Raw genomic sequence first — 22,972 nt, forward strand, 5'->3', positions numbered from 1 at the left:
TAATTAAGTCCTTAAGATTTACTGGGGTGCCCTGTACGATTTATTATAAATTTATCCTAAACCACTAACAATTACAGTGGAAAAATTAGTTGGTAATGAAAGAAAGAAAGGAGAGGACGGGGTCACGAGAGGAGGAATTAGTGAGAGTGAGCGAAAAACAGTGCTGGGAAATGCTGGGGACTGAGTGCGATATCAAAGTTTACTAGGGCGACCGATTAGAGTCAATGTTGTGATATTAGTCATGTTATTTGTGTTAGTGATGAGTTCTGGTGAGTACTGATGAGTATTGTTGAGTACTCATGAATATGGCGGTTATTCTACTGTGTTCTACGGTACGCTACGGATCTTATTATGACTATAATTACTGAATGTTGGCTTGCTCAACTGAGTTATGCTTACTGGCCATGTAGGCGAGCGTGGTCCAGAAAATTACGGACTCTCTCGGGGACTGATTGTACCATTACAATTATTAATGGTAATACTAATGAACTATCGTATTAGCAATAGTAAACTATCACTTGACATTTATTGTGGGGCTGCCTATTGGTACATTTTAATCTCTATACTAAATTACTTATTGTCTGCACTTTTATACTTTATACTTTACTATGTCAGTAATTCACTTCAACCCCTCCGCAATTCTATAATGTTAGTCTCCTAATTTTAGGCGTACATTAAATCTCTCATTTTTTCCTGCTTGGGCCGCCTGTAAGTCATTCTCACTGAAGTGGATGAAAAAGATAAACAACACGTGTTTTGTGTGCAGTCCTTGCTTTTTTTCTTAAATTATCGCCTTTTAAATAACCGTTGCGGCACGGATGTTTGATTTATTGATTTTCTTTTTCGTTGTGTGTTTATATGCAGTCGACTGTTATTACTATACATGCTATATTATATACATGCTATATTATATACATGCTAAATCCTATATATATTCTATTAGACAAATGATAGGTATAATATATAATATAAATTATAAATAGAACTTTCTCTTATCACGTTCCATATCTGGTCTATGTTCCCATACAGTATCTCCTCTAATTCCCTTTTGCATTCTTCTTAATTTTAATGTAAATTGAGGTCCTAATTCTTGTAATCCAACTTTTTCTTCATTTCTAAATACATATCTATGTCTTCTAAAGAATATGTAATCTCTTTGATTATGTAATGTTATAACTTGTCTACCTTGAATTTCTGGTGTATGAGGAAATATTGATTGAAATAATCTTCCGATTGTTTTACCAAGTCTAGTATTAAAATTATTTAAAACTAATTCTGGAATATGATTAGTAGCACGTCCATGACCTTCAATTTGTTTAGTATCTCTTAATGATGTTATTGAAAAATAAAATGTTGGACCTTCAGGTAAATGAATAAATGTTAATCCTGTTACTTTCTTTTTATCTTCATTAATAACTATTAATTCAGTAAAATCTCGTTTAGATGCATATTGGGCTATTTCAACCATACTATATTCCTTCTTTCTCTTTATAAATGTAACATTTGGTAAAAAATCCATAAGAATATCAGCAAATTCATAAGCTACTTTCTTTGCATTTTCAGAAGTTGTAAGTAATATTTTAGGTTGTTTTCCACTAAGAAAGTATTGAGCAAATTCATCTACTCCTTCAACTTCAGCAGTTATGGTTTCATCATAAACTCTTTTACTTTCAATGGTTTCTGGTATATTAGTTGCTAATCTTTCTTCTCTTAAAGTTGGATCTGCTCTTTCTTCTTTAGCTCGTTCGGATCTTTTAGTATGACGTTCTTTATTTTTGGCATGTTTCAACTCAGCAAACACTTTCTGCCTCCGTTGCTTGTTCTTAATGTTCTTTAATGCCTCACTAGTACTCTGACTCATTCTGGCTGGATGATTTATTAATCACTTCTACTAAGTACTTACTTTAGATACTCATCCTAAATTTTTTTGTAAGATGAGTTTGATGTATGGATGCAATTTTTTTTTTTGTTCCACTTTCCCAATCCGGACATTATCGATTTTTCACTACCTACCCCAAACTTATAGATAAGTACTACTTTAAAACTTATACAGGCTTAATGATACCTAAAAATACTATATACGAATGGAGTAAAGTTATCAAACAGAGAAGCTGGACTTTTCGTGATAATTTATCGGTTGGCTCAACCAACCATTTAATCAATCTATTAAATGAGATCTTTCAAGCATCTCATTCTAATGCCAATATTAATCAGAAGATTATAACTCCTACTAAATCCGTTCATTCAATAACAGATGTACGTTTAAATGCTGGGTTTCATTTTCTATATTGTAATCAACAGAATATCGTACTTGGACATGATGGATATGATAATTATCAAGCACCATGGGATATAGATAAACAAACATCTATATTTCTTAGAAGAATGTGGGCTAAAGGGATGATTGAGTTTAAACAACAAGATATTACAGGAGAAAGTAATGAATTACTTCAATGTAAAGAAACCATTGAGTCAGTTCGAGTAATTGAGGGCTCAGTACTTGTAAATATTATCCGAAATTTCACATACGGTGAACAAGAGGTACTTAAAGAAGCTAGAACATTAGTATATACCAATGAATTATATAATGCCAAACCATCATCATCAATATCTACTATACCTCAGGCTGAAGTGGAATATGAAACAACAATCAAATTATCCAGTGAATATTTACTACGATACAGTATGCTCACCTATAATCTTCACAAGATTCACTACAATAAATCATATTGCATCAATATTGAGAATTTACCTACCACTATAGTTCATGGACCATTTATGATTACGCTACTAATGCATTGGATCCACCAATTAAAGCCTGGATTGAAATTAAAATCTTTTAAGTATCGCAATTACGAACCTGCTTTTATTAACGAAGATTTAACATTAGCCATACTACGTACTACAGACGCGTATAAGTATACATTAGTGATTTACAATAGAGAATTGGGTAAGAAATATATAGAAGGCACATTGTTAGTGAGTTAGTTGGGTGATATGCAGGCCGTTCACGTGCGCTCTCATCATAAAGTGCCGCACCAGATAGTCTAGCCAAGATTAAGTGCATGTGATAATATCTGGCTGGCAAATAAAGGGCACGTGACGAATATCAATCCAACGTGTACTGGTTGCAATATTGTATATAGATATTAATGTAAATAGTGAGTAAGATCTATGGGCTGTGGCACGATGTCTGTCTATTATGAATTATAAATTATACTAAACCGTGTAATTCTAGTAACACAGTAATTGCAAATAATACTATTACAACTCTACTCAACTTTACTCATTTCTGCTCAATCGTATAATGTATCACAAGTAAGAACAGTACATTACATTCAATTGACCGTAGTAATAGCTCGCCGCACCCACCGGCCCTATATGAAAATTTTTCGTCAGAGTCACAAAATTTTCCCCTACAATTTTGTTGAGTGAGCCTAATCCGATACGACAAAACTTTTTTTTTTACCACTAATTGTTAGCGGACGATGAGTGTCTGGGGCACACCGCATAGTGAAAAATGTCCCGTATTTAAATCAACCGATTCGTCGAGATTGTAATGGAAATTTTTCACTTTCACTTATTTCTTCTTTTCTTCTTCTTCTTCTTGTTTTAATTCTTAATTGTTAGTTAAGCTATTCAAACTATTATCTATTAATCTTATAGTTTGTAAATTTAGTGTACTAATATAATAATATTATTATTATTAAAAAAATGGTTCAATCATCTGTATTAGGTTTCCCCCGTATTGGTGGACAAAGAGAATTAAAGAAAGCTACTGAAGCTTATTGGCAAGGAAAAATCACTGTTGATGAATTATTAGCCACTGGTAAACAATTAAGATCAACCAATTGGAAATTACAAAAGGAAGCTGGTGTTGATATTATTGCTTCAAATGATTTCTCTTACTATGATCAAGTTTTAGATTTATCTCTTTTATTTAATGCTATTCCAGAAAGATATACTAAATTTGATTTAGCTCCAATTGATGTTTTATTTGCTATGGGTAGAGGTTTACAAAGAAAAGCTACTGAAACTACTGCTGCTGTTGATGTTACTGCTTTAGAAATGGTTAAATGGTTTGATTCAAATTACCATTATGTTAGACCAACTTTCTCTCATTCAACTGAATTTAAATTAAACACTAGTGCTGGTATTAAACCAGTTGATGAATTCAATGAAGCTAAAGCTTTAGGTGTTCACACTAGACCAGTTATTTTAGGTCCAGTTTCTTACCTTTACTTAGGTAAAGCTGATAAAGATTCTCTTGATTTAGAACCAATTTCTTTATTAGAAAAAGTTTTACCAGTTTATAAAGAATTATTAGCTAAATTAAAGGCTGCTGGTGCTGAACAAGTTCAAATTGATGAACCAATTTTAGTTTTAGATTTACCAGAAAATGTTCAATCTAAATTCCAACAAGCTTATGAAGCTTTAGTTGGTGAAGATTTACCAGAATTAACTTTAACCACTTATTTCGGTGATGTTAGACCAAACTTAGCTGCTATTTCAAAATTACCAGTTGCTGGTTTCCATTTTGATTTCGTTAGAGTTCCAGCTCAATTTGACGAAGTTGCTGCTATTTTATCTAAAGATCAAAAATTATCTGTTGGTATTGTTGATGGTAGAAACATTTGGAAAACTGACTTTGCTAAGGCTTCTGAATTTGTTAAGAAGGCTATTGCTAAAGTTGGTGCTGAAAGAGTTGTTGTGGCTACTTCTTCATCCTTATTACATACTCCAGTTGATTTGGAATTTGAAACTAAATTAGATCCTGTTATTAAAGACTGGTTCTCTTTTGCTACTCAAAAGGTTTCTGAAGTTGTTACTATTGCTAAGGAAGTTTCTGGTGAAGATGTTTCTAAGGAATTTGCTGCTAATGCCGCTTCTATTAAATCTAGAACTGAATCTTCAATTACTACTAATCCAAAGGTTCAAGAAAGATTAGCTACTATTACTGAATCTTTAGCTACTAGACAATCTCCATTCCCAGAAAGATTAACTGTTCAAAAGGAAAAATATAACTTACCATTATTCCCAACCACTACCATTGGTTCTTTCCCTCAAACCAAAGATATTAGAATTAACAGAAACAAATTCACTAAAGGTACTATTACTGCTGAAGAATATGAAACCTTTATTAACAAGGAAATTGAAACTGTTATTAGATTCCAAGAAGAAATTGGTTTAGATGTTTTAGTTCATGGTGAACCAGAAAGAAATGATATGGTTCAATATTTCGGTGAACAATTACAAGGTTTTGCCTTTACCACTAATGGTTGGGTTCAATCTTATGGTTCTAGATATGTTAGACCACCAATTATTGTTGGTGATGTTTCTAGACCAAAGAATATGACTGTTAAAGAATCAGTTTACGCTCAATCTTTAACTAAATTACCAGTTAAAGGTATGTTAACTGGTCCAGTTACTATTTTAAGATGGTCATTCCCAAGAGACGATGTTTCTGGTAAGGTTCAAGCTTTACAATTAGGTTTAGCCTTAAGAGATGAAGTTACTGACTTGGAAGCTGCTGGTATTACTGTTATTCAAGTTGATGAACCAGCTATTAGAGAAGGTTTACCATTAAGAGCTGGACAAGAAAGATCTGATTACTTGAACTGGGCTGCTCAATCTTTCAGAGTTGCTACTTCAGGTGTTGACAACTCTACTCAAATCCATTCTCATTTCTGTTACTCAGATTTAGATCCAAACCATATTAAAGCTTTAGATGCTGATGTTGTTTCTATTGAATTCTCTAAAAAGGATGATCCAAACTACATTCAAGAATTTTCTGATTATCCAAACCATATTGGTTTAGGTTTATTCGATATTCACTCTCCAAGAATTCCATCTAAGGAAGAATTTATTGCTAGAGTTGAAGAAATCTTGAAAGTTTATCCAGCTGCTAACTTTTGGTTTAACCCAGATTGTGGTTTAAAGACTAGAGGATGGCCAGAAGTCAAAGAATCTTTAACTAATATGGTTAATGCTGCTAAGGATTTCCGTGCTAAGTACTAAAAAGAATTAATATGAATTTTTAACTCTTTTTGTTTATTTTGCCCCTTATTGTTAAGATATGATTATGTTTGCATTATTCAATTCTTCATATTGTTGATGCTGTATCTGCTGATTACATTTATTCAACATTAATGTAATTTTTATTATTACTATTATTCTATTATTTTTTTATTTACTATTATTATTATTACTACTACTATTATTATGATGATTAGTGGTTAATGATTACTTCTTGTTCATACTACTACTGTCTTTATATATTGTTTTGTTATTTTTAATTTCCTACCTCTATGAGGTTGGGAAGAAGGGGTTTAAAACTATTTGGGATTTCAACATCGGTTACTATTATATATTATAATTAATTATCTTTATTATACGATATTTATTATATTTATTAGACAAGTGTAGATTGATTGTGTTTTTTTCTGTACTTCTTGTTTGTAGCGGTTGAGTGCGTATTGGTAACTCCACGCCACGACATACTCCCACGACAAAATAATTCGCCATCTACCAATTAGTGGATAATTACCTAATTTGTACTAGTAAGAAAGCAATTGTTAGTATAATAAACTAAAATTTAAGGACCCAATTGAGAGTCCAGTTGTAGTGAAAATGTCGGACAGCGAAGATCAAAATCAAATCGAACATCAACAACAATTAATAGAGCAATTTGTTTCTATTACTAGCTCTTCTAAATATTTAGCAGAACAATATTTACTGAGAAATAAGAATGATATTGTATCTGCTATAGAAGATTTTTATGCCAGTGGCAATAATAATAATAATACCGTTAGTGGATCAGGATCTTCATCCGCTTCTACTTCTGCTTCTGTTGCAACTCATCCATCATCACAATCACAAGGTCAATCACAATCTCAGCATGGGTTGCAACTGAGAGGTAGAAGTAGTGGTGGAATCAGAACATTTAGAGATTTAAATGATGAAGAAGGTGATTCTGAAGATGATAAAACAAATACAAATTTCTTTACCGGCGGTGAAAAATCAGCTTTACAAGTTGAAGATCCTAATAAAGATAAAAGAGGTGGTAATGATCAACAATCATTAATTGATCAAATCTTTAAAAGAGCTCGAGAACAAATGGATCAACCTGATGATAGACCATCGGCAGGACAATCTGAACCTGAAGCACCTAAGTTTAGTGGAAGTGGATTTAAATTAGGTGATGGAAGTACACCATCTCAAGAAGTTGTAGATCCAAATAGTAGATTACCTAAGAGACCTGCTAAAGTTACTCGAGAAATTACCTTTTGGAAACAAGGTTTCACAGTTGGTGATGGTCCATTACATAGATATGATGATCCTAATAATGCAAGTGTTTTAAGTGAATTAAATAGAGGTAGAGTACCTATGTCATTATTAGATGTTGAATTTGGTCAAGATGTTGATGTATCAGTATTTAAAAAGACAGATGAAGATTGGAAACCTCCTAAGAAAAAAATTGGAGGATTCCATGGTCATGGTCAACGATTAGGATCTCCTGTTCCTGGTGAATTATCTAATTCACCTTCAGTTACTAATCTTCCTGAACAAACTATTTCTACTCCTAATACAATTACTGAACCTAAACAACCAGAAGGTGAAGGTGATTCATTAGTACAAATTAGATTTGCTAATGGTAAGCGTACATCACATAAATTTCAATCTACTGATTCTATAAAGAAAGTATATGAATTTGTAAGAAATCATGAATTTAATGATGATAAATCAAGATCATTTGCCTTAAGCCATGCCTTCCCTGTTAAACCTATAGAAGAATCTGATGATACAACTGTTGCTGATGCTAAATTGAAGAATGCCGTCATAGTACAGAGATGGACTTAGAAGTTATATACTCAATATAGTTAACGTATCATATAATATATATATATATAATATATACTCATATATATAATATGTACTCATATAACATATAGTCGTATACGTATACTCCTACAACATATACTCCTATAACGTATCCTCCTATAACGTATTGTCGTAACATATACTGTAGCTAGTGAGACCCGTTGGTTTTTCCTAGTGCGAATGAAATTTTTCACTTGAGTCTCAAGACATTAACCTCCAGTATTAGTCAATATAACTTATACATAATCTATCCTATCCACTTGTAAATAGTATTCACTGAGTAACTATACTCTTAGCTTTCCATTCCATTTTCAAATTCTAAATTTGGTCCACTATTGGTAGAGATACACCCATTCCATGCACTCCATTATCATATAATATCATATAATCCATTATATAAATTCAGTAGTATGACACTTCTACTACGAATAAGACCTTTAGTCAAAATAAGGCGACATCCATATATTCAATTACCACTCATACGACATACCTCCACCAAATTCTTTTTAGAAAATGACTCCATAGATCACAATACTTACCCCAATACTCAGTATGTTCAACCACAAGATGAGCAACAAATCATACTTAAGAATATTATGACATCTCGAAAGCCAGTACTAAATCCTCGAGGATTATATGATAGAATAACTGATAGAACATCCAGAAAGTTTAATACTTTGAATTATGAAGATTTTAATCGAGAAACCATTGGTTCATTCGATGAGATCTGTAGAATTAATAATAATACTTGTCCCACGATAGGTTCAATAGTTGAATATATAGATGAACCAAATAATACTGTATCCATAGGGATAGTATTACGGGAAGCACAATCGAAGTTTAATGAGAATTATAATAAGCTTGTGGTGCTTAGTGTTGATAATATTATAGAATCAGTAGCTCCATCATCAGTTACATTTCATTTAAATCAAGTATTAAAATCAGATTATGTTGAATCATTTAAAATCTTAGAAAATAGATTCGATGCTCTATATAAGGGTAGATCAGAAATAATTAGTATACTTAAGGAATTTATAAGTTCCAGTTTACAAATGAGTCAAGAACTTAATCCACAATTAGAAATATTTTATGCTCAATATTCATCACAATATACTATTAATTCCATATCATTAATTGACTTTATTGAATCTTTAAGACTTTCTGAATCATTAATAGTTAAAATCCATCAATCCTACTTTCATCAATGTGTTTTATTAATGAGTTTACATATACTTATGGTTAATTCTCCTAATTTTATGGTCCCATCTTTTAATGTATTCAACAGACAGTCTAATATTATTCATCAGTTTTCAAATCAATTACCAAAGGGTTCAGATTATTTTGTTAATTCCGAATATAATTGTTTGGTTATAGATAAGTTCCTTAACAATTGTTCAAATCCTGAAGAATTTGTTAAATGTAATAGTTTCTTAACTAAACTATTAAAAGATCAAGTCGGAGATAAAGCAAAATCTCTTGATGATATCAATTTATATTTCAATATTTGGGAAGGTAGACATTATAAATATATTATAGATGTTTTAAAATTTTTAATTATTCATCCTCAACCATCACTAATGACTATGGTTGAAGGATTTGATGTATTTAAGAATCAATTACCATTATCACCAGCTAAAATATATCAATTTCTTCATGATTTACATGTATATGATAATGGAACCAAATCTATAGAAACAGCTACTGCTACTGCTACTAATCCATTACTTTCTGCTAATGTATTAGGTAAACATAATCATAATGCATTATCCATAACTTCTATGAGACAATTAATGTCATCATCATCAATTCCAACTACTAACCTTAGTGATTATTTCACTCATTTACGTAATCAGAAGTCGTATTATACAGACCATATAATCTATGGATTACCAATAAAATTAAATAATGGTGGTTCAACAATATTAAAGGAATCAGTATTGGCTATATCAATAGAGAAGATTAATTCTAGAAAGTATTCTATTAATATTCATATTCCTGATATTGTAACTAAAATATCACCTAATAGTAATATTATAAAGCATATAACATCAAATAGTCTGAATATGAAATCTTTGAAGAATAACTTGTCCAGTATATTTGGATCACTAGATTGGAATGGGTTAAAGTTTAATAATCAAAACATTGATCATACAGTATCTGGGGATGAATATTCATATTCCAATGCTAGTGATATATTTACTCGTAGTACTAGAGCTATGGATAGGTTAAACAATATAAACAAAGTTCCAACTACTTGTTTAACTATATCATTTGAATATAATACCTTTCATTCTAATCCATTTTCCAATTTAGAAGAGAAAATTAGCTTTTCATTTGATTCATTAGCATTAAATTGTATTAAGAATATCCCTGCAAATGATTTAGAAGATTGTTTATCAGGTAAAGCCGATTCTTCATCTCCATTTAGATTATTTACCAGACCATTTAGACAATCATCTAATCCTGAGAAACCAAAATTATTATCAAAAGAAGATATTCATAATGTTTGTTTTATATTTAATATAATGAAGAGACATTTTAAATTTAGAAATCATGAAGGTGCATCATCTATTGTTACTGGTGGTGGTAATGAAGAATTCCCTAAAAGTGAATTTTTTATTAATGAAATTGAAAAATTTGTGGGCAATTTAACGGCTACTTATTGTCAATATCATCAAGTCCCCATTATAACTCATCAACAAAGTATTATACTTGATCAAGATAATCAAGTATTAAATTCAAAATTAGGAGGAGGAGAAGATGATAATGCCCTAGTATCTCATAATAATACTTTTTTACCTAGTTTTCTTGCTGATACTTATTATCAAACATTAATTTCAAGAGATGAATTAGGTCATGTATCATTACTGGCAAATATTATTGGTAGTAATTATTTACTGAGATCTCAATTTGTAGTTAATTCAGGTAAAAATCTGAGAAATGTTCCCCTAGGTATGAAGAATGGGTATGTTAAACTTTGTAATGTATTTGAAGATTTTGAAGTATTTATTAATCAATTACAAATTCTTAATTATATTCAATCTCATGCTAGTACTGCCTTTATGAATAAATCTTCTGATCGTTTAAATCATATAGAATTCATTAATAAGTTCAGTTATTTAAAGGGATTAGGATATAATTTGAATGGGACTATGGAACCTCTGGTTCTAAACATTCAAATTAAGAAATTATCATTAGCTCAAACTTGGTCAAATTATATAAATCATCATTTGAATTCCTTTGCAACTCTTAAACGTCTTGAGTATGGTTTATTACATACCAATGAATTACTGGAAACTACTCCTACTTATGAGTGTGTGATAACATATCCTGGATATAGAATTAATGATATTAATGCTCGATTAGTTCGAGGTTTCTGTAAAGAATTAGGTTTAGAAGTTGAAATAGTTATATCTGAAACTAGTAATCTGTCCATTGGTTCGCTTGTCATGTGTGACAAAGTCATGTATTTAGACCCAGTAGGAGGTCAATGTATATTACGACAAGTAGAAACGTTTTAATGACACTATATAGATCTATAGACTTACTGTATGTATATAGATAGATAGATAGATAGATATATCTATAGACTCATAATTGCAGCATACTTATTTGCAACATCTCGAGTTAGCTGCGGCGACAAAGTCGTGTACACGACATAATATGTATATATATATAATATTTAACCGCTAATATCGCGATCCTGCATCTTAAATTTTTCACTCAAAAATTTTTGAAAGCCCATACCCTCTGAGTCACCATAGGTTTAGCAATAAAATAAACCCCTTACCAATTCCCATAATTCTGTATATAGATATGGTTGTAAGTATAATATAACATTTTGGCTAGTGTAGTAATCGAACCCATTTTGTACTAACATGTTAAATAAGTCAACAATTCAACCTTCATTGGAAGCATTAGGTGCGAATATTACATCTCATCAACATGATGATAGTGAAGTTCAACCAAATTTATATCCTATTTATAAGTATGTAGCTAATGATGAATTAACTATTCATCAAGCATATTTAAGATTAAGTAAATTAAATGAAATCAATCGTTCACCATCATTTTTATTTGAATCTTCAGTAAAAGGTGATACAGTTGATAGATATTCATTTATAGGTATTAATCCAGCCAAAATTATAAAGACTGGTGATAATATTAAAATTTTTAGTAATGAATTTCTTAATGTTGATCCAATAACTATTCTTGAAAAAGAATTAAATAATTATCGTCAAGCACAATTACCAGGTTTACCTAAATTTAGTGGAGGTGCAACTGGTTATATTTCTTATGATTGTGTTAAATATTTTGAACCAAAAACTAAGAGACCTTTAAAAGATGTATTAGAATTACCTGAAGCAGTACTAATGTTATGTGATTTAGTGATAGCTTATGATCATGTTTATCAAAGATTTCAAATCATTAATAATATTCACATTTCTGAATCAACTAATCTTGAAAGTGCATATTTAAAAGCTGTTAAAGAAATTGAACAAGTTGAACATCTTTTATTAGATAAAAATGTTACTAATGAACAAATTAATCCAATTCAACCACCTATTAAACTTAATCAAACATTTACTTCAAATATCGGTCAAGCTGGTTATGAAAGTCATGTTTCAACTTTAAAGAATCATATTTTAAAAGGTGATATCTTTCAAGCAGTTCCATCTCAAAGAGTTGCTAGACCAACTTCATTACATCCATTCAATATATATCGTCACTTAAGAACAGTTAATCCATCACCATATTTATTTTATGTTGATTTAATTGATTTTCAAATTATTGGAGCTTCACCAGAATTATTAGTTCAATCAGATAATAAAGGTAGAGTTGTAACTCATCCAATTGCTGGTACTATTCAAAGAGGTAAAACTAATGAAGAAGATGAAGCTAATGCAGAAATATTAAGATCAAGTTTAAAAGATAGAGCTGAACATATTATGTTGGTTGATTTAGCTCGTAATGATGTTAATAGAGTTTGTACACCAGAAAGTAATAAAGTTGATAGACTTTTAACTATTGAAAGATTTTCTCATGTTATGCATTTAGTTTCTGAAGTTAGTGGTACTTTAAGAAAAGATAAAACAAGATTTGATGCATTTAGATCAATATTTCCTGCTGGTACTGTTAGTGGATCACCAAAAGTTAGAGCTATGCAACTTATTGGAGAATTAGAAAAGGAAAAAAGAGGAGTTTATGCTGGAGCTGTTGGACATTGGGGGTATGATGGTAAAACTATGGATACTTGTATTGCATTGAGAACCATGGTATATAAGGATGGAGTTGCCTATTTACAAGCTGGAGGAGGTATTGTATTTGATAGTGATGAGTATGATGAATACATTGAGACTATGAATAAAATGAAATCCAACAATAATACCATTGTGGAAGCTGAAAAGGTTTGGGCTGAAAGAGTTGGTATTGATAATTAAAGTAAACTAAACTAAACTAAAGTAAAGTAAAGTAAATAGTATGACCCTGTAGGGTTTGTGTCTTAACTATGTAGATTACGATTATAGATGAAGACATTCAAAACATTATTGTAGAGGCTGGCACCTACGCTATTTTGACTCGCCTAATTTAGTGTGTGAATGTAGCACAAGTACAGAGTCACTACTTAACATACAAACAAATAAACAAATAAATAAATAGATAACTCATTATTTCTACCCCATATACACAGTACATACACTACATAACCATCTCTATTAATCAATGACTTTTTCCTAGTTACTGTCACTGATTACTGTACTAATCTCTACTGTCTGACCGGAAATTGGTGAGTACTGCTCACATGATCACTAAGGTATTTTTTGTGGGTTGTACGGTGCGGAATTGTTCAATCGTCGAGAAACCAACGATGATCATCTTGAGGTCCACACCGCAGTGTATAATTAATAATTTGTGGTTAAACCCAATTTTTTGCAGTACTTAAGTGATTTTCATCATTGTATTTGTTGGGACATTCCAATATCTCGAGCAATTATTTAGAAAGTTGTGCATTGAGTAATTATTCCCTTCATTTCTACCCTATCAATGATGAGTTTAGCCCTGAGTGATATATCAGATAAATCACTAACTCAACCTCAATCACAATCTCAATCTTCTCATCATCAAAGTCCTGATGAGAATAATGTGGGTGGTTCACCTACTAGTGGTGGTGCAAAGAATTTTTCTAGAACTCCAACTTCATGGGATGCTGAAGATGATATACTATTAATGCATCTTAAGGATCAACAGAAATTAGGATGGAAAGAAATCGCTAGTCATTTTAATAATAGAACTCCTAATGCTTGTCAATTCAGATGGAGAAGATTAAAATCAGGAAATTTAAAAAATCCTCCTAAATCAGCAGCTGCTTTAGGATCTCAGATCCCGGCAAGACCATTAAATGATCAAAAGAAACCAAAGAAACAACCCATATCATCTTTAAAACAAGAAACAACTAGTTCATTCCAAGGAGCTTATTCTCCCTTATCAAGTGCCACATTTACTGGTTACGATAATAATATATCAAATGCTTTAGCTGGATTAAATGCATTATCCAATTCTCCCTCTCACATTTCGAGTCCACTTCCAAATTATAATATATCATCACAAACAAATCCATCAACTCCGGGTTTAAATTCTCCTCGATTAAATAATGGAAGTACAAATGGATCGGGTAATCATCACAACAACGATAACAATAATAATAATAATAACTCTAGTACCAGTACAAATAATAGTAATAATAATAATAATGACATTGGTGGTCCAGGTCACTTAAATCATACAACTTACGACAATTCTCCAAAGACTGAAGTGCTAGATCCTCAAACAAGAAATAATGCTCCTGGAAATAATGCTACTGGAGGGTATTATACAGATATATCAATTGATCCAACAATGAATTTACCTCATAATCAACCTCATCCTCAAACTCCATCAGCAATAACTCCTAGAAATTCTACTTCACAAGCTTCAACAAATTCAGTAGGGGTATCTACTAGTACTGGATTACAACATAATAATTCTATTATTCAAATAGTAAGAGACGATAGAAATTCTGTGTCTTCATTACGAGCTTCTGTATCTTCACTACCTTCAAAATCTATGAATATTCCTCATCATCAACTGAATAGTTTGGCTCATTTACCAATTTTATTTGGTGGAGCTGGAGGAAGTATTAGTGGACCATCAAGAAATTCAAGTATTAGTGGATCAGCTGGTATTCAACAAACTACAGTTTCAAGTTTAAGAAATGGTAGTATAGGTAGTGGACTGGGATATTATTCTAGATCAGGATCAGTTGTTATTCCATATAATGCAGATAAAAAAGAAGAAGATTTATTAAAAGTTGATCGTAAAAAAGATAATTCAAATCCTTCATCAGTTACTAGAAGAGTTATTAAAACTAAAAAGAATAGATCAAATACTTCGAAAACTTCAAATCCAGTATTAAATATTCCATGGACTATGGAAGAAGATGAATTATTAATAAATCGTCGTAATCGAGAATTATCATTTGCAGAATTATCTATCTTATTACCTCAAAGAACAGAAGGAGAGATTTGGTCTAGGATAGATTATTTAGAAAAATTAAGAAATGGTCATCGAGCTACAGCTGTTCGAGAGCATAGAAGAAGAAGACAATCATCAATTGGATTAGATGATGTTGATGATTTCTATGATGTAGATGATGTAATTGGTGGAATAGGTAGTGAAGAAGATGATGATGAAGATGAAGATGAAGATGTATTGGTTGATGTTGATGATTCCATTGGAAGTTCAAGAAAGAGAAAGAAGAGAAGAGCCAGTTCAGCTGTTAATCCATTAACAGTGACTGATTCAATTAGAAGAAGATTAAGATGATTTAAGATGATGATGATTGTAATATTAACAGACAAACCCGCAAACTCGAAGACATAACATTTATGTTTGTCCCAAATTATATAGTTCATAAACAGATATTCTTCAATTCAAAACTCTGACTAGTATTATATACATGTATATACATTGGTGGATTAATATAATTTCAAATCACTAGTAATTTGATCAATTACTGCTTTTGGAGCTGGACCTAATCCAAGGACTGTAGCACTACCAGCAGCAATTTGAGTTCTACCTGCATCATGAACAATATATGCATTAATACCTAATGATATAGCTTGAGCAAATAAGGTATCCATTTCTTCTTGATTAGGAACTTGTAATGTAATCTTAGCTTGTCCATTACCATATTCCCATCGTTGAACCATATCAGGATTATATGCTGCAGATTGAGGATTAGTAATCTTTTTATATAATGCTAATGTAGCATGCAGACATTGAGCAGCTGCTTTACCTTTACCCATTTTTAAATCTTGACGAACAATAAGGGTCATTCGTACTTCACCTGGAACTTCATTTAAATTAGTTGAATCTATATCAATACCTTCATCTTCAGAATCTTCTTCTTCTTCTTCATCATCATCATCAGTATAGTCATCAGTTGAATTCGATGAAGTGGATGATGATGAGTTGGACTTGATTCGTCTATACCCTTGACGCTTATAGTTTAAGTTCGATCCGTAGTCACGCAATTGATTAATATAGTAACCTGCGACAAAAGATACACCCGCCACTGCGGCTAGCAGTACAATACTTGTTTGTCCCATGACTGATTTGGTAATCCTGATCTAGTTATACTATTACCTACAAATTTTTCTACCCTCACAAATTTAATTCATAAGGGATTTTAAATTTTTACAGCCAAATCATTCATCCTTGTTTTGGTTCTAATATACACATGACCGATAATTATTATGATATATTTATACAAATTATACAACTTACATAATCTATGCTAACACTTTAGGTTTTATATCTTTCTTCTTCTTCTTAATTGCCTTTTTCTCTACTTTATTAGTATACTTTCGCCAACTCTTAACTCGTTGATCTCGGTCATCTTCCCATTTATTTTCCATTTGTTTCTTTAATTGTCGTTCTGTCATACGTTGAGTTTGTTCAGCCATTCTAGCCGCATCTTTCTGTTGTTGTTGTAATCTGGATATCTCATCTTTTTCTACTTCTTCCTTTAAAATTATCAGTACTTCTTGTCTTATACGATCAAGTTCAATATCAATATCAACTCTATCATTTTCTATACCTAATTGCTGTTTTATTTCTTCATATATACTTATTAATCTTTTCTTTTCATTCAATTTATTTCGTAATGTGATATCATCTGTATCAATAAGATCTACCAAATTAATAGATAAGATTGTTTCTGCCTTCTTAAACCTATCAAATGCCAATGGAGCCTTAGTATTGTTTGTCTTATCAGGATGAATCAATAAACTTCGTCTTCTATAAGTTTTTCTTACTGTATTTAACAATCCTGTATCATCATTAATGAATTTCAATGGATTAATATTTAAAATAGCAAAATAATCGAATTCATCACAATTCAATATCCGGTCAATTTCAAGATCTTTTGAAAATGATGACTCCTCTATAGATAATATCTTATCTAAATCGTCTGTCATTATAATAGCTTGTTAAGTTAAATATCTATTTTTATCTTTGTATATATATATGTATATATATATAATTATATGTGATAGATTGCAAATAGCGAATTTAAGATGCCCCAAAAAAATTAGGTTTGAGCTGAGGTCGACAAAGTGTTGATACTATCCAATAGATGTATGTTTAAAAGTATCTTACGAAATATATCTCACAAGACAATGAGCGAGAATGTATGGAGACCGAGATACTTTGATATAGGAGTTAATTTTTCTGATTCTATGTTTAATGGTTATTATCATGGATCATCAGAACCTAAACATCCTAGAGATATTGGAAAAGTTATTGAACGAGCTCATTTATTTAATGTTGATAAGATGTTAATTACTGCATCTTCTATAAAGGAAACAGAAGATCATTTCCATTTATGTGAACAATATCCTCATAATTTTAATTCAACTGGTGGAGTTCATCCATGTACAGTTGCTCAAGAATTTTATCAAAAGCAATCAGGTAATCATCATTATAGTGAAGAATTAAGAGAAGATGTAAATGAAAAATTACTTAAACTTCAAAATTTAATTGAAGAAGGTTATAATAAAGGATATCTTAAAGCATTTGGAGAAATAGGATTAGATTATGATAGATTTCATTATTCTAGTAAACATCAACAAATTACAATGTTTAAGAAACAATTAGAAATTTATTCAAATTTAAAGCATCTTAAATTACCATTATTCTTACATATGAGAAGTGCATGTGATGACTTTATATCAATTATTAAACCATTTATTGATGATGGATCTATAGAATTCGGTAATGGAGTAATTCATTCATTTACAGGTACAATTGAAGAATTAGAAAAATTGAAAAAATTAGGATTTTATTTTGGTGTAAATGGATGTTCATTAAAGACTGATGATAATTTAGTTGTAGCTGCTAAAATTCCTATTGAAAAACTTATGATAGAAACCGATGCTCCATGGTGCGAAGTTAGAAGAAGTCATGCTAGTTATAAATATTTAACTGCGTATCCTAATAAGTTTTATCCTGAACTTGACACTACATTACAAATTAGTGAATCAGATGTTAGTTTGAATTCTAATAAAAAGAAACAATCAGATATTAAATTAGATGATTTACTCCCATTCCCATCAATAAAGAAAGAAAACTTTCATAAACATAGTGCTATAGTTCAATCATTATTAGAAAATCATGCAACTCCAGAAACTATTGAATATAGAATAGGTAAATTCGCTCATCCTTTCATAAAATCAAGGAATGAACCAGTAAATGTTGGTCAAGTGGCTCAAATTCTATGTGCACTTCATGATTTAAAAACTGATGAACAGATTGAAAAGTTTATAGATATTGTATACGAAAATTCATGTAAACTATTTAAAGTTTAAGTCAAAGTCACAATAATTCGTGTCTTGTCTTGTCTATTATACATATATAATACATAGATTAGAATAGAAATAATGGATATAATACAAAAATAGGGGTTTGTTTCTGTTCTTATCTTGATCGTAAAGTTCGTCTAGGAGTTGTACTGTTAGAGGCGGCGGCTGACCGAGTCGAAGTAGTTGAAGTTTGATATCGAGTTGTTCTGGTAGCAATTACTGGTTTAACAGGTACAGATACTTTCTTTTTAAAACTGCCTAAAGGTCGACCTCTTTTTCTGGGAGGTGATGAAGATGGAGTTACGACTGGGACACTCTCTTCAGATATCTGTTGTTTATTCTCAGAGATAGCAGCAGTTCCATCTGCAATATTACTGACTTCTTCAACTTCATCAACAACTTCAGCTTCATCCTCATCTACATCTTCTTCTGCATCTTCGTCTGCATCTTCTTCTGCATCATCCTCATCTTCATATTCGACTATTTCAGGTTCCACTTCTTCTTCGTCTTCCTCCTCCTCTTCATCTTCATCATCTATAGAATACTCTTCATATTCTTCCTCTTCTTCATCTTCAATGGATTCGTCTTCACCCAATATCTCATCAAGTTCCTCAACAGGTACAGTAGATACCGGATTGGGTTCTTTAATGGGTCCTGATTGTTTGAATGGGAATTTCTTCTTGGAACTATACTGAATTCCTGGATAACATATTAAATAATCATCCAAATTATTACTATCATCTGGTTCATTATCTCTCTCATTCATATCTTTATATATATCTATCTCTTTAAAGGCTTCCTCTTCAAATGAATAAGGATTATTTATATCATCCTTCAAGAAACTTACAATAGAAGCAATTGTATTATGAGTTGTTATAGATGATGAACCAGAAGGATTAGGTAAAATTATTGTTGGAGCAGAATTAATACCTCCCGAAGGACCAAATAACATTGGTTTCCATAATAAATTCTTACTATTTAAAGTAAGATATTTCTTTGCTTCCCATTTTTGAATTTCATAATTAATTTTAGGTAAATTAAATACAATAGCATATTTATTGGTAGTTGGATTTTTAATAAGGGCATCTAATTGTTCCAAACCTACTACTACATCAGATGGAATCATACCTGTTAATTTACTTAAAATATCAATTGAAATTGTTAATGAAGTATTTGATAATGATGTAGATGAAGAACTTTGTAAATATTTCTCATATAATTCTTTTAATTTATAAGCTGTAGCTATACGCCAATAATTTCGATAACTTAAAAGTCCTAAATCACTTAAAGGTTTTTCAGGAGTTCCATATTTAAATTCATTTCTTGAAAGTAAATAACTAAAATCAATTAATAAATTCCCATACCCTTTCCTTTGATATATTGGAAGAGTTAAAATACAACTAACATTATAATCAGAATTATTTAATTTTTCTTTAGAGAAATACCCCACAAAATGATGAATATTTGGATTAATTTCATCAGTTTCTGTTAATACATAAAATATAAATGGTTCAACATCATAATATAAAGTTTTTGAATTAAGAAATAATTTAGCCACTAAACATAAATTTTGACAATAATTTATATTTTTCCGACCATCAACTTCCCATATAGAAATTCTTTGTTGAGAATCTCGATATATTTGAGTTCCTGGAGGATGATAATTTGAATAATTACAATTTTTTAATTGATGACGTTGATATGAAATTGGAGAATTCATATATTTTAAGCAATGTTCACAAACAAATAATACTGGCAGTTGAGAATATTCTTCAGGATATGGAGCCGTATACCAAGTTTCAATTTCATAATCTCTTATTACAATCTTTTTAATTTTTGATTTTAAATGATTTGGATTAGTAGTTATAATAGGAGTTGATTCTCGACTTAAAGATTCTTCTAATGTTGGAGTATTTTCTTTGGGATTTGATGTGAATGAAGAAAAAGTATTTAATCGAAGTTCTTTACCTTTTGTTAAGAATTTATCAAATATAGCTCTATCATGTTTACGAGGATCAGTATCATTTATAATACAATCAGGAAATGCAAGAATACCTTTATAAGGTAAGGGACGTGAATCCAGTGAAGTTTTGGTTTTAGAAGGTTTTAAATTGAGAATTATTTTGGGTTTATCATTATGGTGATGATGATGATGATGATGATGATGATGATTACGATTGTGATTATTATGATTTAAACGTGTAGATGAATTATAATTTATTGTGACTAAGAAATGCTTTGGATTGGATATATCAATTGATACAGTATTAGTATTAGTACTATTACCATTTCGTACTTTTGATAAATTCTCATTCTTATCATTACTACCTCTTGTCCTTTGAATTAATTTCTTTAATGAATAATCATTAGGAGCATGATATCTTTGAGATCTATGATTAAGATCAAGTTTTTGAATATCAAGATCCGAGTATTCATAATTGTCTGTTATCTTAAGTTGATTTAAGAGACGTCGATCCATTGTTTATAACAAATGATAGGATCAGATCACTTGATCTTTATTAGGAAATCAAACAGTACAAAACGAAATAAAACAAATAATGAGATAAATAATTATTGAATTGATAGATTTTTTAGATAATTTGATATAGTAATTATGATACAGATGAGAGTTCCTATTGAAAGGGAATCGTCATCTATTCTAATAATACAATGGGAATTTATTATATGTTTATACGTACATTTTGTATACATTATATAAATAAAGTACAAATCCCTTGATGTCGGTGTCGCGTATGTGTCAAATTCACGTGATGTGGCACATGAATAGTCACGTTTTCAGAAAAGTCTGCAAATTTTTTGTAGCAATTAACACTATATGATACTGGGTTTATAACAATATTATATAATAAACACATATATCAAAGCTTTCTTTATGCATGTAACACTCAAATAGCAGTTCCATAGAATTACTTACACTTACGCTTACGAGACTCTTCTTTGGCTTTTATGATCTTCAGTTCTTTATCAAGAATTCTTTCATATCTCTCAAGAAGCATCCATTGAGTAACGTAACAAGATACGAATATTGTTTCACCCAGATAGACTAAATCAAATATTTTTCTCATTATTGATAGTTTTCAAGTTCTGAGAAAAGTTTTCACTATTACTAGTTCTCTCTATTTATATTTATTTACTGTATGTGTGGAGTAATACCACCAAAATTCGTATGCTTTAGAAAATCGTACAATATAACCCACTTTGATTTTAATAATTATCCCATGTTCTTTTCTTATTGTGTTGTTGGGTTTCTATATAAACGAATTCCACTATTTAGAGAAGTGTATAATATACTTGTGGCGTTGGGAATTGGAAGTATTCCTACAAAAAATCTAAGTGTAAGAAGTAATTCTTTAATACGCTCATTAGACTGCATAAATATTTTAAATGCTAAAATTGAAGAATAATGCGTATTGTATTTTCGAGAATTATATTTTATATTTTTAAAGGGGTACAGATGCTTTCTTTTAACTTGGCAATTTATATACAGCATGGTTATATTTAAAGTACATAATTGCAAAAAAGGATTTGGGAACAAAACATGCGAAAATTGTCTAAAAATGATAAAAACGCATGATAAATATCACGTGAGGGCTAAAAATCGTGATATTTATCACGTGAAACGAGAAGTGAAACGAGAAGTCGGCACAAACCTAGCCCTTTTTTTCCACATGAAAGGGCCTGGCTAGCTCAATCGGTAGAGCGTTTGACTCTTATGTTAGACATCAAAAGGTTGCGGGTTCGACCCCCGCGTCGGGCTTAACAAGCCTCGAGACGAATTTCGAGCGCCCTTTCTTTTTTTTTTTAACTTTAACGAGTGGCAAAGGGCACATGACCGGACAGGTGACCTGCAATTATATTAATAGCGATGAGTTTACTAGTAAGTAAGAGATTCATAAGTCACCAAAGTTAGATCTATAGTTATTAAGGGTAGTTAACATTATAGCAGGTAGATCAATGGAGTGTAATTGTACAAACTCCAAAAAAACGCCAAAAAAAGGAATTCAAAAGATTCAACAAAAGAAAGAAATTCAAAAAAGAAAAAAAAAAAAAATAAATCGGAAAATGTCCAGCTCGACTTCAACTAAAATTCAACTCCACCACAGCAATTCGATAATCAAAATCGAATTAACAAGGTTTGGGTCATAGTCACGAGAACGGTATCGATCTGT

The 22,972-nt window shown here is 30.9% G+C and overlaps 11 protein-coding genes and 1 non-coding gene across 12 annotated transcripts; 8 read left to right on the top strand and 4 right to left on the bottom strand. All coding sequences in view use genetic code 12, as the record gives it.

Moving 5' to 3' along the window:
- Positions 1 to 878: 878 nt before the first annotated feature.
- Positions 879 to 1,885, bottom strand: RPF1 (rRNA-binding ribosome biosynthesis protein). The gene has a single exon (XM_064881962.1). The coding sequence runs from the start codon at positions 1,859 to 1,861 to the stop codon at positions 974 to 976; it is 888 nt and encodes a 295-aa protein (XP_064737788.1). The 5' UTR covers positions 1,862 to 1,885; the 3' UTR covers positions 879 to 973.
- A 167-nt stretch (positions 1,886 to 2,052) lies between these two features.
- Positions 2,053 to 3,227, top strand: RJT21DRAFT_121088 (hydroxyacyl-thioester dehydratase). The gene has a single exon (XM_064881963.1). It carries the CDS (start codon positions 2,059 to 2,061, stop codon positions 2,986 to 2,988), a length of 930 nt encoding a protein of 309 aa, XP_064737789.1. The 5' UTR covers positions 2,053 to 2,058; the 3' UTR covers positions 2,989 to 3,227.
- A 271-nt stretch (positions 3,228 to 3,498) lies between these two features.
- MET6 (5-methyltetrahydropteroyltriglutamate-homocysteine S-methyltransferase) lies at positions 3,499 to 6,435 on the top strand. Its single transcript, XM_064881964.1, has one exon. The coding sequence runs from the start codon at positions 3,715 to 3,717 to the stop codon at positions 6,016 to 6,018; it is 2,304 nt and encodes a 767-aa protein (XP_064737790.1). The 5' UTR covers positions 3,499 to 3,714; the 3' UTR covers positions 6,019 to 6,435.
- SHP1 (protein phosphatase regulator) lies at positions 6,416 to 7,935 on the top strand. Its single transcript, XM_064881965.1, has one exon. It carries the CDS (start codon positions 6,631 to 6,633, stop codon positions 7,858 to 7,860), a length of 1,230 nt encoding a protein of 409 aa, XP_064737791.1. The 5' UTR covers positions 6,416 to 6,630; the 3' UTR covers positions 7,861 to 7,935.
- A 220-nt stretch (positions 7,936 to 8,155) lies between these two features.
- Positions 8,156 to 11,580, top strand: RJT21DRAFT_41840 (uncharacterized protein). Its single transcript, XM_064884487.1, has one exon. The coding sequence runs from the start codon at positions 8,292 to 8,294 to the stop codon at positions 11,400 to 11,402; it is 3,111 nt and encodes a 1,036-aa protein (XP_064737792.1). The 5' UTR covers positions 8,156 to 8,291; the 3' UTR covers positions 11,403 to 11,580.
- TRP2 (anthranilate synthase) lies at positions 11,552 to 13,624 on the top strand. Its single transcript, XM_064884488.1, has one exon. The coding sequence runs from the start codon at positions 11,760 to 11,762 to the stop codon at positions 13,320 to 13,322; it is 1,563 nt and encodes a 520-aa protein (XP_064737793.1). The 5' UTR covers positions 11,552 to 11,759; the 3' UTR covers positions 13,323 to 13,624.
- Positions 13,625 to 15,820, top strand: DOT6 (Dot6p). Its single transcript, XM_064884485.1, has one exon. It carries the CDS (start codon positions 13,927 to 13,929, stop codon positions 15,742 to 15,744), a length of 1,818 nt encoding a protein of 605 aa, XP_064737794.1. The 5' UTR covers positions 13,625 to 13,926; the 3' UTR covers positions 15,745 to 15,820.
- RJT21DRAFT_41823 (aminoacyl-tRNA hydrolase) lies at positions 15,821 to 16,607 on the bottom strand. The gene has a single exon (XM_064884486.1). It carries the CDS (start codon positions 16,527 to 16,529, stop codon positions 15,897 to 15,899), a length of 633 nt encoding a protein of 210 aa, XP_064737795.1. The 5' UTR covers positions 16,530 to 16,607; the 3' UTR covers positions 15,821 to 15,896.
- Positions 16,608 to 16,613: 6 nt separating this feature from the next.
- On the bottom strand, positions 16,614 to 17,524 carry RJT21DRAFT_121094 (uncharacterized protein; the record flags this gene model as incomplete). Its single annotated transcript, XM_064881966.1, has 1 exon — positions 16,614 to 17,524. A coding segment is annotated over exon 1 (682 nt), but the record flags the coding sequence as incomplete, so codon positions are not given.
- RJT21DRAFT_121095 (3'-5'-exodeoxyribonuclease) lies at positions 17,391 to 18,863 on the top strand. The gene has a single exon (XM_064881967.1). It carries the CDS (start codon positions 17,562 to 17,564, stop codon positions 18,786 to 18,788), a length of 1,227 nt encoding a protein of 408 aa, XP_064737797.1. The 5' UTR covers positions 17,391 to 17,561; the 3' UTR covers positions 18,789 to 18,863.
- On the bottom strand, positions 18,864 to 21,477 carry SAS3 (Sas3p). The gene has a single exon (XM_064881968.1). It carries the CDS (start codon positions 21,259 to 21,261, stop codon positions 18,898 to 18,900), a length of 2,364 nt encoding a protein of 787 aa, XP_064737798.1. The 5' UTR covers positions 21,262 to 21,477; the 3' UTR covers positions 18,864 to 18,897.
- A 1,002-nt stretch (positions 21,478 to 22,479) lies between these two features.
- RJT21DRAFT_t98 lies at positions 22,480 to 22,560 on the top strand. Its single transcript has one exon. It is a non-coding gene; the product is annotated as a tRNA-Lys (tRNA).
- The last annotated feature ends 412 nt before the right edge of the window (positions 22,561 to 22,972 follow it).

The sequence above is a fragment of the Scheffersomyces amazonensis genome (assembly GCF_036850825.1).
Source record: "Scheffersomyces amazonensis strain UFMG-HMD-26.3 chromosome Unknown RJT21scaffold_4, whole genome shotgun sequence".
Lineage (NCBI taxonomy): Eukaryota > Fungi > Ascomycota > Pichiomycetes > Serinales > Debaryomycetaceae > Scheffersomyces > Scheffersomyces amazonensis.